Source organism: Branchiostoma lanceolatum, chromosome 16 (assembly GCF_035083965.1).
Source record: "Branchiostoma lanceolatum isolate klBraLanc5 chromosome 16, klBraLanc5.hap2, whole genome shotgun sequence".
Classification (NCBI taxonomy): domain Eukaryota; kingdom Metazoa; phylum Chordata; class Leptocardii; order Amphioxiformes; family Branchiostomatidae; genus Branchiostoma; species Branchiostoma lanceolatum.
In genome coordinates, this window is record NC_089737.1 from 16,724,923 (window position 1) to 16,738,793 (window position 13,871).

General features: G+C 48.0%; 1 protein-coding gene across 11 annotated transcripts in view; it reads left to right on the forward strand.

The window, feature by feature from the left end:
- LOC136422282 (diacylglycerol kinase zeta-like) overlaps positions 1 to 13,871 on the forward strand; it is a 52,485-nt gene that overhangs the window by 34,679 nt on the left and 3,935 nt on the right. For 7 of the 11 annotated variants that reach the window (XR_010753591.1, XM_066409937.1, XM_066409941.1 and 4 more), the window contains 20 exons: positions 241 to 282; positions 1,155 to 1,233; positions 1,964 to 2,019; positions 2,937 to 2,999; positions 3,136 to 3,209; positions 3,371 to 3,488; positions 4,905 to 5,104; positions 5,230 to 5,339; positions 5,506 to 5,585; positions 6,519 to 6,563; positions 7,878 to 7,953; positions 8,391 to 8,431; positions 9,090 to 9,286; positions 9,725 to 9,805; positions 10,026 to 10,115; positions 11,834 to 11,862; positions 12,214 to 12,251; positions 13,138 to 13,258; positions 13,383 to 13,419; positions 13,719 to 13,818. Coding sequence is in view for 10 of the 11 variants with exons in the window: in XM_066409937.1 (XP_066266034.1) it covers positions 241 to 282; positions 1,155 to 1,233; positions 1,964 to 2,019; positions 2,937 to 2,999; positions 3,136 to 3,209; positions 3,371 to 3,488; positions 4,905 to 5,104; positions 5,230 to 5,339; positions 5,506 to 5,585; positions 6,519 to 6,563; positions 7,878 to 7,953; positions 8,391 to 8,431; positions 9,090 to 9,286; positions 9,725 to 9,805; positions 10,026 to 10,115; positions 11,834 to 11,862; positions 12,214 to 12,251; positions 13,138 to 13,258; positions 13,383 to 13,419; positions 13,719 to 13,818 (1,677 nt within the window). In the remaining variant the exon portion in view is untranslated. The remainder of the gene's footprint in view (positions 1 to 240; positions 283 to 1,154; positions 1,234 to 1,963; positions 2,020 to 2,936; positions 3,000 to 3,135; positions 3,210 to 3,370; positions 3,489 to 4,904; positions 5,105 to 5,229; positions 5,340 to 5,505; positions 5,586 to 6,518; positions 6,564 to 7,877; positions 7,954 to 8,390; positions 8,432 to 9,089; positions 9,287 to 9,724; positions 9,806 to 10,025; positions 10,116 to 11,833; positions 11,863 to 12,213; positions 12,252 to 13,137; positions 13,259 to 13,382; positions 13,420 to 13,718; positions 13,819 to 13,871) is intronic. The other 4 variants (XM_066409943.1, XM_066409946.1, XM_066409940.1 and 1 more) reach the window with 3 other exon arrangements.

Consider the following 13,871-nt stretch of genomic DNA (forward strand, 5'->3'; position numbering starts at 1 on the left):
TGTACATGTGCTACGCTTACCTGTGTCTCACCTGTGTCCCACCTTTTCTTACCCATGTCTTACCCGTGTCTTACCTGCCTCTTACATGTCCCACCTGTGTCTCACCTGTTTCACGTGTGTTTCACCTGTCTTAGCTGTTTCAGCTGTTCTCCCGGTAAGTTCATCAGTACATGATCATGATTAAAAGCTACAGACCTTACATCTTGTGTGCTCACTCCCTCCGATATATGGCATTCTCAGGAGGCGGAGCTTGGTGCTCCAGAGGGGGAAGTGAAGGAGAAGGTAACAGCCAGAACTGACTTGCATGTATTGCACAAGTGCATGCTGGGTGTTGCACTAGTGCATGCTGGGTGTTGTACCAGTGCATTGTGGTTGTTGCACCAGTGCATTGTGGGTGCTGTACCAGTGCATGCTGGGTGTTGCACCAGTGCATTGTGGGTGCTGTACCAGTGCATGCTGGGTGTTGTTCCAGTACATGCTGCGTGTTGTACCATTGCATTGTGGTTGTTGCACCAGTGCATTGTTGGTGCTATTCCAGTGCATGTTTTGCAGCAATGTGATTTTACATAATTATTTACTGCTTGCAAAAAGTGTTAAGTCACAAGACAGTCAAATATTTTATCCTGACTTGCACCCATGTGATTGTAATCAGTTTGGCAGCCGTGCATGCTGCATATTAATGTTCTATGAATGTGTGATCAGTTTGGCAGCCGTGCATACTGCATATTAATGTTCTATGAATGTGTGATCAGTTTGGCAGCCGTGCATACTGCATATTAATGTTCTATGAATGTGTGATCAGTTTGGCAGCCGTGCATACTGCATATTAATGTTCTATGAATGTGTAATCAGTGTGACAGCCGTGCATGCTGCATATTAATGTTCTATGAATGTGTGAACATGGAAATTTCAGGACACCTCAAAACTCAAACTTTGCATGACCTTGAAACTTAACTCTGCCAATTAACCCCCAGTTCTTTCATCTGACCTTGGCCTGTTTTGTGAGCTGACCTTCACTAAAGTTCCCTGCTTCTAAGTAAAGGCATGTACCTTCTCTTGGCCGACCTTGACTAGAGGGCGACTAAACAGCGTGTCAGTGCCCTTCCTCTACCCAGGGCATGTGTCTGACCTCGACCTTTGTTCCATCCTTGCAGCTGCCGCTGGACGTGATGAACAACTACTTCAGCATGGGGGCCGACGCCCACGTGGCGCTGGAGTTCCACGAGTCACGAGGTCAGGGGTCATGCTATCATTTGGGTTCAGTATGTTCAATTAGGATGAGTAAAATGTATGACTGGGTCATGAGGTCAGGGATCATATTATAGTGTGATTAGGATGTATGACTGAGTCATGAGGTCAAGGGTCACATTATAGTCAGGTTAGGATGTACGACTGGGTCACAAGGTCAGGGGTCACGTTATAGATTGAGGGGTGATGATGATGACGATGATGATGATGATGATGATGTATGACTGGGTCATAGGTCATAGGTCAGGAGTTAATGTCTAGTTTGGTTAGGATGTATTTTGTTGCAATGCCCACAATAGCAGCTATATATAGCAAATGGAATGAGATCCACCAAAAGAAATATCCATAGAGGAGTACATGACATTATAAGTCATTTCTGGACTGTGACTGTTTTACCACTGATATTACTCCCTGCAGTCAATACAGTTGGACTGTGACTGTTTTACCACTGATCTTACTCCCTCCAGTCGATACAGTTGGACTGTGACTGTTTTACCACTGATCTTACTCCCTCCAGTCAATACAGTTGGACTGTGACTGTTTTACCACTGATCTTACTCCCTCCAGTCGATACAGTTGGACTGTGACTGTTTTACCACTGATCTTACTCCCTCCAGTCGATACAGTTGGACTGTGACTGTTTTACCACTGATCTTACTCCCTCCAGTCGATACAGTTGGTCTCTCTAACACTTCCTGACCTTTGCCCTCTGCAGAGGCAAATCCTGAGAAATTCAACAGCCGGTTCCGCAACAAGATGTTCTACGCGGGGGTGAGTTTTATCAACAAAAACAAACAAACATGCCAGTTTATGTTACAAATGATTGTGCACAACTAACAAACCAACAAGATGCTCTACGCTGGGAGAGTTTTTATCATCAAACATGACGGTTCCAATGACAGACAAACCAGGGGGTGGTTCTTTATTACAAGCCACCAGATGGGCATGTAGTTGTTCAGGAGCCAACAATGATGTCCGATTCTATCATTGCTATCAAGCCGAATCGCCCTTGCAAAGTCTGATCTATTGTTCAGCCAAACTCAGTGGGAAGTGCTGAAAAGTGGTGATGGTGAGGATAATGATGATGATGATAAGGATGATGATGATAATGATGATTATGATGATGATGATAATGATAATGATGATAATGATGATGATGATAATGATGATGATGATAATGATGATTATGATGATGATGATAATGATAATGATGATGATGATGATGATAAGGATGAATGATGATAATGATGATGATGATGATGATGATGATGATGATGATGATGATGATGATGGTAATGACAATGATGATGATGATGATAAGGATGATGATGATGATGATGATGATAAGGATGATGATGATGATAAGGATGATGATGATGATGATAAGGATGATGATGATGATGATGATGATGATGATAAGGATGAGGATGATGATGATGGTGAGGATAATGATGATGATGGTAATGACAATGATGATGATGATGATAAGGATGATGATGATGGTAATGACAATGATGATGATGATGATAAGGATGATGATGATGATGATGATAAGGATGATGATGATGATAAGGATGATGATGATGATAAGGATGATGATGATGATGATGATGATGATAAGGATGAGGATGATGATGATGGTGAGGATAATGATGATGATGATGACGTGTCCCTGTCTTGACCTTCAGGCCGGAGGTCGTGAGCTGATGAAGGGCAGTTCGAAGGACCTGGCCAAATATGTGCACCTGGTGGTGAGTATTCCAGCTCATCTAAGACTTAAAAATCTTAAAACTAGACTTGCACTAATTAAGGCTCATGTTTTCATTACGGAGGAATCGTAATTATCCACTTTCCCCGCAGTGTGACACACTTTCCCTTTCTTCACAGTGCGACGACATCGACATGACAGCAAAGGTTCAGGAGCTGAAACTGCACTGTCTGCTCTTCCTAAACATCCCCAGGTAAGAACGAACAAACAAACTAACAAACAAACACCTGTGTGCCGTACTGCTATTATGCACCTTACTGCTATTGTGCACCTTACTGCTGTTGTGCACCTTACTGCTGTTGTGCACCTTACTGCTATTGTGCACCTTACTGCTATTGTGCGCCTGTGTTGCAGATACTGTTCGGGCACGGTCCCATGGGGAAACCCCAGCAGCAGCCAGCACCCGGAGCTGGAACCGCAGAGACACGACGACGGCTACCTGGAGGTGCTGGGCTTCACCCCGGCAACCATGGTATGTTCTCATTGGTCTGGGCTTCACCCCGGCAACCATGGTATGTTCTCATTGGTCAGGGCTTCACCACGGCAACCATGGTACGTTCTCATTGGTCAGGACTTCACCCCGGCAACCATGGTACATTCTCATTGGTCAGAGCTTCACCCCGGCAACCATGGTACGTTCTCTTTGGTCAGGGCTTCACCCCGCCAACCATGGTACGTTCTCATTGGTCAGGGCTTCACCCCGGCAACCATGGTACATTCTCATTGGTCAGGGCTTCACCCTGGCAACCATGGTAGGTTCTCATTGGTCTGGGCTTCACCCTGGCAACCATGGTATGTTCTCATTGGTCAGGGCTTCACCCCGGCAACCATGGTAGGTTCTCATTGGTCAGGGCTTCACCCCGGCAACCATGGTACGTTCTCATTGGTCAGGGCTTAACCCCGGCAACCATGGTAGGTTCTCATTGGTCAGGGCTTCACCCCGGCAACCATGGTAGGTTCTCATTGGTCAGGACTTCACCCCAGCAACCATGGTACATTCTCATTGGTCAGGGCTTCACCCCGGCAACCATGGTACGTTCTCATTGGTCAGGGCTTAACCCCGGCAACCATGGTAGGTTCTCAATGGTCATGCAGGGCTTCACCCCGGCAACCATGTGTTGGTTCTGATTGGTCTGTGGGCTGTAGGTTGGTTCTGATTGGTCAGTGGGCTGTGGGTTGGTTCTGATTGGTCATTGCGCTGTGGGTTGGTTTTGATTGGCCACTGGCAGATCAGGTTGGTTCTGATTGGTCAGTGGGCTGTGGGTTGGTTCTGATTGGTCAGTGGGCTATGGGTTGGTTCTAATTGTTCATTGCGCTGTGGGTTGGTTTTGATTGGCCACTGGCAGATCAGGTTGGTTCTGATTGGTCAGTAGGCTGTGGGTTGGTTCTGATTGGTCAGTGGGCTATGGGTTGGTTCTAATTGTTCATTGCGCTGTGGGTTGGTTTTGATTGGCCACTGGCAGATCAGGTTGGTTCTGATTGGTCAGTGGGCTGTGGGTTGGTTCTGATTGGTCAGTGGGCTATGGGTTGGTTCTAATTGTTCATTGCGCTGTGGGTTGGTTTTGATTGGCCACTGGCAGATCAGGTTGGTTCTGATTGGTCAGTGGGCTGTGAGTTGGTTCTGATTGGTCAGTGGGCTATGGGTTGGTTCTAATTGTTCATTGCGCTGTGGGTTGGTTTTGATTGGCCGCTGGCAGATCAGGTTGGTTCTGATTGGCCACTGGCAGATCAGGTTGGTTGTGATTGGTCAGTGGGCTGTGGGTTGGTTCTGATAGGTCAATGGGCTGTGTGTTGGTTTTGATTGGTCAGTGAGGCTTGTTTTTTGTCACTAAAATGTTTTTAGTTATTATGGCTTTCCACTGACTTAACCGCTAACCTCTGTCCCCAGGCGACCCTGCAGGTCGGAGGTCACGGGGAGCGGCTGTGTCAGTGCCGGGAGGCGCGCATCACGACCTACAAGACGATCCCAATGCAGGTGGACGGCGAGCCGTGCCGCCTGGCGCCGGCGACCGTTCACGTCACGCTGCGCAACCAGGCCAACGTCGTGCTGAAGAGCAAGAGACGCACCCCCACCGCTCTCAGCGCAGAGTAAGTCTCCCCTCCCTCCCTCCCATTCGTTCCTTGCTTGTTCAGTGCCACGACCCCTGACCTTATTTGTTCCTTGCATGTTCAGTACCATGACCCCTGACCTTTTCTGTTACTTGTATGTCCAGTGCCACGGGTCCGGGGCTGGCGTCGGAGCGTCTGCGCATCCAGGTCAGCAAGGTCAGCATGGTGGACTACGAGGCGCTGCACTACGACAAGGACAAACTGAAGGAGGCCTGTAAGTCGAACACAAACAAACAAACAAACTTTAGGAGGCCTGTAAGTCGGCAGTAGACATGAATAGCTTTTATGTCATGTACAACCTTGTCCATGGTGCTAAAAAATTTGTTGCTTTGTATAATAACGTCAGCAGGTCTTGATTATCGTTTTTTTGTTTGTTTCAGCGATTCCTGTCGGCATCATAGTTGTAGCAGGTGACTGTGACCTTGAGCAGTGTCGAGGCCACATCGAGAGACTACAGGAGGTAGGTGGGGAGGGAGCCAAGGTCATACAAACTACAGGAGAGAGCTTGGGAGGGGGGCAATGTCATAGAAACTACAGGAGATAGCTTGGGAGGGGGGAAAGACCATGAAAACTACAGAAGTTATGTGTGGGGGGGGGGGCAAGGTTACACAGACCACAGAAGGTAGGTGGGGGGGGGGGGGCAAGGACATACAGACTACAGTGTAGGTGTGGAGGGTGGCAAGGTCATACAGACTACAGGAGGTAGGTGGGGAGGGGGGCAAGGTCATACAGACTACAGGAGGTAGGTGTGGAGGGTGGCAAGGTCATACAGACTACAGGAGGTAGGTGGGGAGGGGGGCAAGGTCATACAGACTACAGGAGGTAGGTGGGGAGGGGGGCAAGGTCATACAGACTACAGGAGGTAGGTAGGGAGGGGGGCAAGGTCATACAGACTACAGGAGGTAGGTAGGGAGGGTGGCAAGGTCATACAGACTACAGGAGGTAGGTGGGGAGGGGGGCAAGGTCATACAGACTACAGGAGGTAGGTAGGGAGGGTGTCACGGTCATACAGACTACAGGAGGTAGGTAGGGAGGGTGGCAAGGTCATACAAACTACTGGAGGTAGGTAGGGAGGGGGGGAAGGTCATACAAATGTACAGGCTACAGAAGGTAGATGGGGAGGGTGCTTGTCCTACTTAATCGAGGTGGGACTGTTTCCCTAAGTCTGCTCTGTAAATTTCAGCCAGGTTCATTGTTACAGTTATCACCTAACGGTGTGGCCAAAGTCACCATACCTCGATGAAGGCTACTTATAATCCTCAGCAGGCCATTGTGGAAGTTTGTCCATCCTCCACTTTCATCCGTAGCTTCTCTCCCGTTTCATCTGTCAATGTGTGACATCTCTAACCTGCGACCTGTTTGACTCTGACCTCTGACCTGTGCTGTTTTGCAGGAGTCGCACACTGGTGTGAAGTTTCAGAGATCCGTCTCTCTCATTGTAAGTTAGGAACAAACAGCTCTGGTTCCGCGCTTGTAGTGGGAAAACAGCTTCGGTTCCGCGCTTGTAGTAGTGCACAAAAAAGCTGTGAAACGTAGACTTGTTTGTTTGTTTTAAAAGTGAATGTTTAACTAGTACTGCTCAGCCAGGTGTGCAGTGATAAGGTACGGTGGAGTGAGACAAGGTTTATAACTACCAGCCTTAGGGTTCCATGCTGCAAAGCTAGGCGAGCTAGGTGCTTGTGGTTGTATTACAGCAGCAAAAGTGATGGATTTAACTGAAGTGGTAACATGACAACCAGATCCTCCCTGTCATGCCTCTGTCATGTGGTTCCATCCAGTTCCTCCGCCATGGCAGTTCATGATGTCTCTCCACCATTTCCTAACACAAGGGAACAGCACAGGATAGTCCACCATTTCCTAACACAAGGGAACAGCACAGGACAGTCCACCATTTCCTAACACAAGGGAACAGCACAGGACAGTCCATTTCCTAAGGGAACAGCACAGGACAGTCCACCATTTCCTAACACAAGGGAACAGCACAGGACAGCCCACCATTTCCTAACACAAGGGAACAGCACAGGACAGTCCATTTCCTAAGGGAACAGCACAGGACAGTCCACCATTCCCTAATACTAAGGGAACAGCACAGGACAGTCCATTTCCTAAGGGAACAGCACAGGACAGTCCACCATTCCCTAATACTAAGGGAACAGCACAGGACAGCCCACCATTTCCTAACACTAAGGGAACAGCACAGGACAGTCCATTTCCTAAGGGAACAGCACAGAGCAGCAACAGGACTGACGTAAACTGCTCAACTGTCTCCCGTTTTCCTGGGCTTGTCGTAGAACACTTTGAGGGTTAAACTGTGTGAGGAGAGAGTTTTTCTTCCGGACCAATTAGCAGCCAGCTGTTTTCAGTATCTCCTCCCACCTGCAGTACCACTACAGTTTACATGGGGGAGCTGTGTTCAGTCTCTCCCCACACTCATTCCTACATGCAGTACCACTACAGTTTACATGGGGGAGCTGTGTTCAGTCTCTCCCCACACTCATTCCTACATGCAGTACCATTACAGTTTATAAGGGGGAGCTGTGTTCAGTCTCTCCCCACACTCATTCCTGCAGTACCACTGCAGTCTGCCAGGAGGTGCTGTACGTGTGTTCAGTCGCTCCTCCTGCTCTTCCCTTCCCCATCCCTCTCCCTATGCTGCAGTACCACTATAGGAGGCGCTTTTCTAACAGTTACTGCTCTTGTTCCCAGGGTAACCTGGCCCAAGCATTCTAACAGCTACTGCTCTTGTTCCCAGGATAACCCGGCCCGAGCGACCCTGACCCTGTCGGTGTCCACCCAGAAGCTGTCGCCCAAGTGGTGCTTCCTAGACTGTGAGTATGAATGACCATTAACCCTGACCTAGACTGTGAGTATGAATGACCTTTAACCCTGACCCTAGACTGTATGAATGACCTTTAACCCTGACCTAGACTGTGAGTATGAATGACCATTAACCCTGACCTAGACTGTGAGTATGAATGACCTTTATCCCTGACCCTAGACTGAGTATGAATGACCTTTAACCCTGACCATAAACTGTGAGTATGAATAACCTTTAACCCTGACCTACACTGTGAGTATGAGTGACCTTAAACCCTGACCCTAGACTGTGAGTGCTTTTTGCTCATCGAACATTTTTATGTCTTGTTGATTCATTGCCTTCAATGTTAATGAATCCCGGTAACTCTGTGATGATAATTTTTTTGCAAAGATGTTACTGTTAAACGTTTTACCAACAATATCTTTGTTGTCTGTTTTGTTTCCATAGCAACCAATGCAGACCGATTCTTCAGGATTGACAGAACCCAGGTGAGAGAGTTTCCCCTTTCTGCCCTCACTATGGGCTTATCTATGATGGAACTTCAATCTGTAGTTCTGCCCTCACTATGGGCTTATCTATGATGGAACTTCAATCTGCAGTTCTGCCCTCACTATGGGCTTATCTATGATGGAACTTCAATCTGTAGTTCTACCCTCACTATGGGCTTATCTTCAATCTGTAGTTCTGCCCTCACTATGGGCTTATCTATGATGGAACTTCAATCTGTAGTTCTGCTCTGACTATGGGCTTATCTATGATGGAACTTCAATCTGTAGTTCTGCCCTCACTATGGGCTTATCTATGATGGAACTTCAATCGGTAGTTTTGTCTAGACTCAGACTTCACATCAGGTAGGTGTCAGGACTGGAATGAACCTGTTAGTTTTGAAAATCCATGCTGCTATCTTTATTGCTTGTCAAGAATAGAGAAAGTAGTTTCTGGAAATATTTGGTAATTGCTTTATTCGGAGTAATGTTAAGTTTTTATTCCTTAATTTAGCTTGTCAGGTTGTAAGCTGTTCATATCTTACTGATTTGCTTCCTATTGTGGGAGTATCAGCATTGCTAATGTCAGTTCCTATTTCTTGGTAATATTCACTGGAATGTTTTTTCATTGATGTTGTTTACTGTTGTTTATTGTTTACAGGAGAACCTCCATTATGTGACTGATATCTCTTCCAAGGAGCTGTTTGTCCTTGACCCTGAGCTGGTCATCACCAAGGACGTCTGTACGTCTCCCGCCATGCCCGACCTTGTGGAGCAGCATCCTAAAGGTCACAGCAGCGCCGGAACGCCGCAGGGCAAGGCCTTCGTGTTCCCTGTCACGCCGCCAGGGTCTCCCATGTAAGTTCCACCTACTAGTAGGCATCTCACGAATGTAAGTTCCACCTGGGTCTCCCATGTAAGTTCCACCTACTAGTAGGCATCTCACGAATGTTTCCCTTGGGTCTCCCATGTAAGTTCCACCTGACTCTCCCATGTGAGTTCCACCTGGGTCTCTCATGTAAGTTCCTCCTACTTAACCCATGTAAGTTCCACCTAGGTGTCCTGTAAAAGTTCTGCCGTTGGTTCCCGGTTTAATATAAGTTCCAGGAGGGTTATCCATGTACATGTAAGTCAATATTTAGGCCTCCTATGTAAGCTCATTGAATCTTCCACATGCATGTCTAGGTTTATTTGTTAGTGGGTCTCCAATGTAGGTTTGTATCTCGAGCTGCCTTGTAAGTAGATTACCTAAATCCAAAAATTGGAAAATTTACCGTTTAGATGTAAATGTTACAGGTCTTCTAGACGAAATGACCGAGTCCAGAGCCACCCCCCTGCTCAAATGGACCGGTCCTCCCCACCAGTCTGCAGTGTCAGGTGAGGTCAAAGGTTAAAGTTAATATGTCATGGTCATAGGTAATAGGTCATAATGATAGATCATTGTAATAACTCATGATATTCGAAGTTTTTGTACTAGATTTTTTTTTAAAATCGAAAACCTTGAAGCCACAACTTTGAAGTGTTCTTGAAGTATTCCCTTTAAATGATTGCAACCCGATATACCCTGTGACCGTGAACCCTTTATCCCTATCTGAAGGTCGGAGCCAGCGTCGCCAGTCTTTTCTGGCTCTCCGAACACAACCAGACGGCAGCCACGCCCGGTTACAATACACAGTCCTGGTGCAAGGTAAGCTGCCACGCCCGGTTACAATACACAGTCCTGGTGCAAGGTAAGCTGCCACGCCCGGTTACAATACACAGTCCTGGTGCAAGGTAAGCTGCCACACCCGGTTACAATACACAGTCCTGGTGCAAGGTAAGCTGCCGCGCCCGGTTACAATACACAGTCCTGGTGCAAGGTAAGCTGCCACACCCAGTTACAATACATAGTCCTGGTGCAAGGTAAGCTGCCACGCCCGGTTACAATACACAGTCCTGGTGCAAGGTAAGCTGCCACGCCCGGTTACAATACACAGTCCTGTTGCAAGGTAAGCAGCCACGCCCGGTTACAATACACAGTCCTGGTGCAAGGTAAGCTGCCACGCCCGGTTACAATACACAGTCCTGGTGCAAAGTAAGCAGCCACGCCCGGTTACAATACACAGTCCTGGTGCAGCCACGCCCGGTTACAATACACAGTCCTGGTGCAAGGTAAGCTGCCACGCCCGGTTACAATACACAGTCCTGGTGCAAGGTAAGCTGCCACGCCCGGTTACAATACACAGTCCTGGTGCAAGGTAAGCTGCCACGCCCGGTTACAATACACAGTCCTGGTGCAAGGTAAGCTGCCACGCCCGGTTACAATACACAGTCCTGGTGCAAAGTAAGCAGCCACGCCCGGTTACAATACACAGTCCTGGTGCAGCCACGCCCGGTTACAATACACAGTCCTGGTGCAAGGTAAGCTGCCACGCCCGGTTACAATACACAGTCCTGGTGCAAGGTAAGCTGCCACGCCCGGTTACAATACACAGTCCTGGTGCAAGGTAAGCTGCCGCGCCCGGTTACAATACACAGTCCTGGTGCAAGGTAAGCTGCCACGCCCGGTTACAATACACAGTCCTGGTGCAAAGTAAGCAGCCACGCCCGGTTACAATACACAGTCCTGGTGCAGCCACGCCCGGTTACAATACACAGTCCTGGTGCAAGGTAAGCTGCCACGCCCGGTTACAATACACAGTCCTGGTGCAAGGTAAGCTGCCACGCCCGGTTACAATACACAGTCCTGGTGCAAGGTAAGCTGCCACGCCCGGTTACAATACACAGTCCTGGTGCAAGGTAAGCAGCCACGCCCGGTTACAATACACAGTCCTGGTGCAGCCACGCCCGGTTACAATACACAGTCCTGGTGCAAGGTAAGCTGCCACGCCCAGTTACAATACACAGTCCTGGTGCAAGGTAAGCTGCCACGCCCGGTTACAATACACAGTCCTGGTGCAAGGTAAGCTGCCGCGCCCGGTTACAATACACAGTCCTGGTGCAAGGTAAGCTGCCACGCCCGGTTACAATACACAGTCCTGGTGCAGCCACGCCCGGTTACAATACACAGTCCTGGTGCAGCCACGCCCGGTTACAATACACAGTCCTGGTGCAAGGTAAGCTGCCACGCCCAGTTACAATACACAGTCCTGGTGCAAGGTAAGCTGCCACGCCCAGTTACAATACACAGTCCTGGTGCAAGGTAAGCTGCCACGCCCGGTTACAATACACAGTCCTGGTGCAAGGTAAGCTGCCACGCCCGGTTACAATACACAGTCCTGGTGCAAGGTAATTAATGTAATTAGTGTTGAACAATTTAAACAAAGAGCAAGTAAGTCTGGGCGGGTTGATTTGGTTGAGTTACAAAATGTCCACATGATGCATCTTTGCTGTGAGTCACAAGTTAACTCCAGTGTCTCCCCACAGCAGCCCCAACGCTTCGGAAAAAGACGCACGTAAGTTTTCCATTTTATCTCCTGCCTGTCGCTGTGGATGCATTTAATGCTGGCAACATGTAGCCATTGCACACATGTACAATTATAGTAGCAGCAAAAATGTAGCCATTGCACACATGGACAATAGTATTACAGCCAAAATGTAGCCATTGCACACATGAACAATAGTAACAGCCAAAATGTAGCCATTGCACGTAACAGCCAACATGTTGCTTTTGTAATTGCAATTAGGTAACCGTTATAATACTGACTGTAATTGTTATCAATTTTCATAATAATAGTCGACTTTATCCTATCAAGCAGGAAACTGTCAACTTTGACATTCATTTTACCCATAATTCCTCTTTGCAGGACTACTGGAGGCGTGCAGGGATGGGGAGATCAGCATGGTGGGTATCACACCGCTGTTTCCTTATTTTCTTACAAATGTTTTGGTTTGTTAAAGAAATCCCTTTCCTTTGTTTTTATCATGGATTAAGTGTTTCATGTTTGTTTTGTTTACTGATGTCTGTGCTGGTCAGGGTTGGGGTTAGGGTTAGTGTTGAGGTAGATGTAAATATCTAGTTGGATCCAGGTGAACCGTCAAAAATACACGCACCAATATACTGACCAAAAAATTGTCAATGTTTCGAAAGCCACAGCGCTCGCTGACAATTTGCTGTGCACGAAATATCTACATGGTTGTGTTGGGCAGATCCTGTAGATGTGAAAAAATATAAACATTATGTAGGTCCGAGGTCTTTTTGCTGCACGACGGACGGTTATTTACACCCATGCAACGGGGTCAAATCGTGAAGCGGCAAACGCCGTAAAAAAGAAAAGAAAGCGTTCTAGGGTGACCTGCGGTTCGACTGGGTGTTGGGGTCAGGGTTGGTGTTGGGGTCAGGGTTGGTGTTGGGGTCAGGGTTAGTGTTGGGGTCAGGGTTGGTGTTGGGGTCAGGGTTGGTGTTGGGGTCAGGGTTGGTGTTGGGGTCAGGGTTAGTGTTGGGGTCAGGGTTGGTGTTGGGGTCAGGGTTAGTGTTGGGGTCAGGGTTGGTGTTGGGGTCAGGGTTAGTGTTGGGGTCAGGGTTGGTGTTGGGGTCAGGGTTAGTGTTGGGGTCAGGGTTAGTGTTGGGGTCAGGGTTAGTGTTGGGGTCAGGGTTGGTGTTGGGGTCAGGGTTAGTGTTGGGGTTATGCTTAAATTGTATCAAATGCCTATGGTTGAGTGCTGACCTGTGGTTAGGGTTGGGTGTTTGTTTATTTGTTTGTTTGTTTATTTGTTTGTTGTGTTCCCAGCTGGTTGAGATGTTGCGGAGCGGTGCGGACCTGGCCACGACTGACCCCCAGGGGATGACCCCACTGCACCACGCGGTGCGCTACGGACACAAGGACCTGGTCGAGTACATCCTCAAGCACGGTGGGGATGACCTCTGACCTGTGACATATCGTGATAATCTGCGATATTTTCTGATGGCAATACTCTGTGCTCTGTTATGTAATGTTGTGTGTGTTATGATGATGATGTTGCATGTTTCCTGCAGGCCCTCCGTCACTGCTGGAAGTCTCAGACTACGAGAAGTGAGTCTTTTATCCTGACCTTTGACACAGGTGTTGCCAGGTAACAGTAGTTAGCTGCATTGTTTTGTTGCCAGGTAACAGGTTACAATAAAACCTTAAAGTTTGTGTATGGATCATTGAATGACAAGGAACATAGCATTCTGCAAGGTCCAGATTGGGGACCAGTTACAGACTCCCGGAGGTATTTTTTGTTGAAGGGGTCAAACTATGCTGCACAAAGCTTCACGGTTACAGTGGACTAGTTTATTTTTGGCGATGCCACGGGGACGAGCCTAATGGTAAAGTACCGTTTGTTCCAGGGGTCAAACTCCGCTACACAAGGCTGCCAGCTACCAGAGAAGGTCAATCTGCTGCATGCTGGTCGCTGCGGGGGCAAAGGTCACGTGCAGGGATTCAAACGTAGGTGTTACACCCACACAGTTCTGTCAGATTGTTGGGGTTCTCGCTTAGAG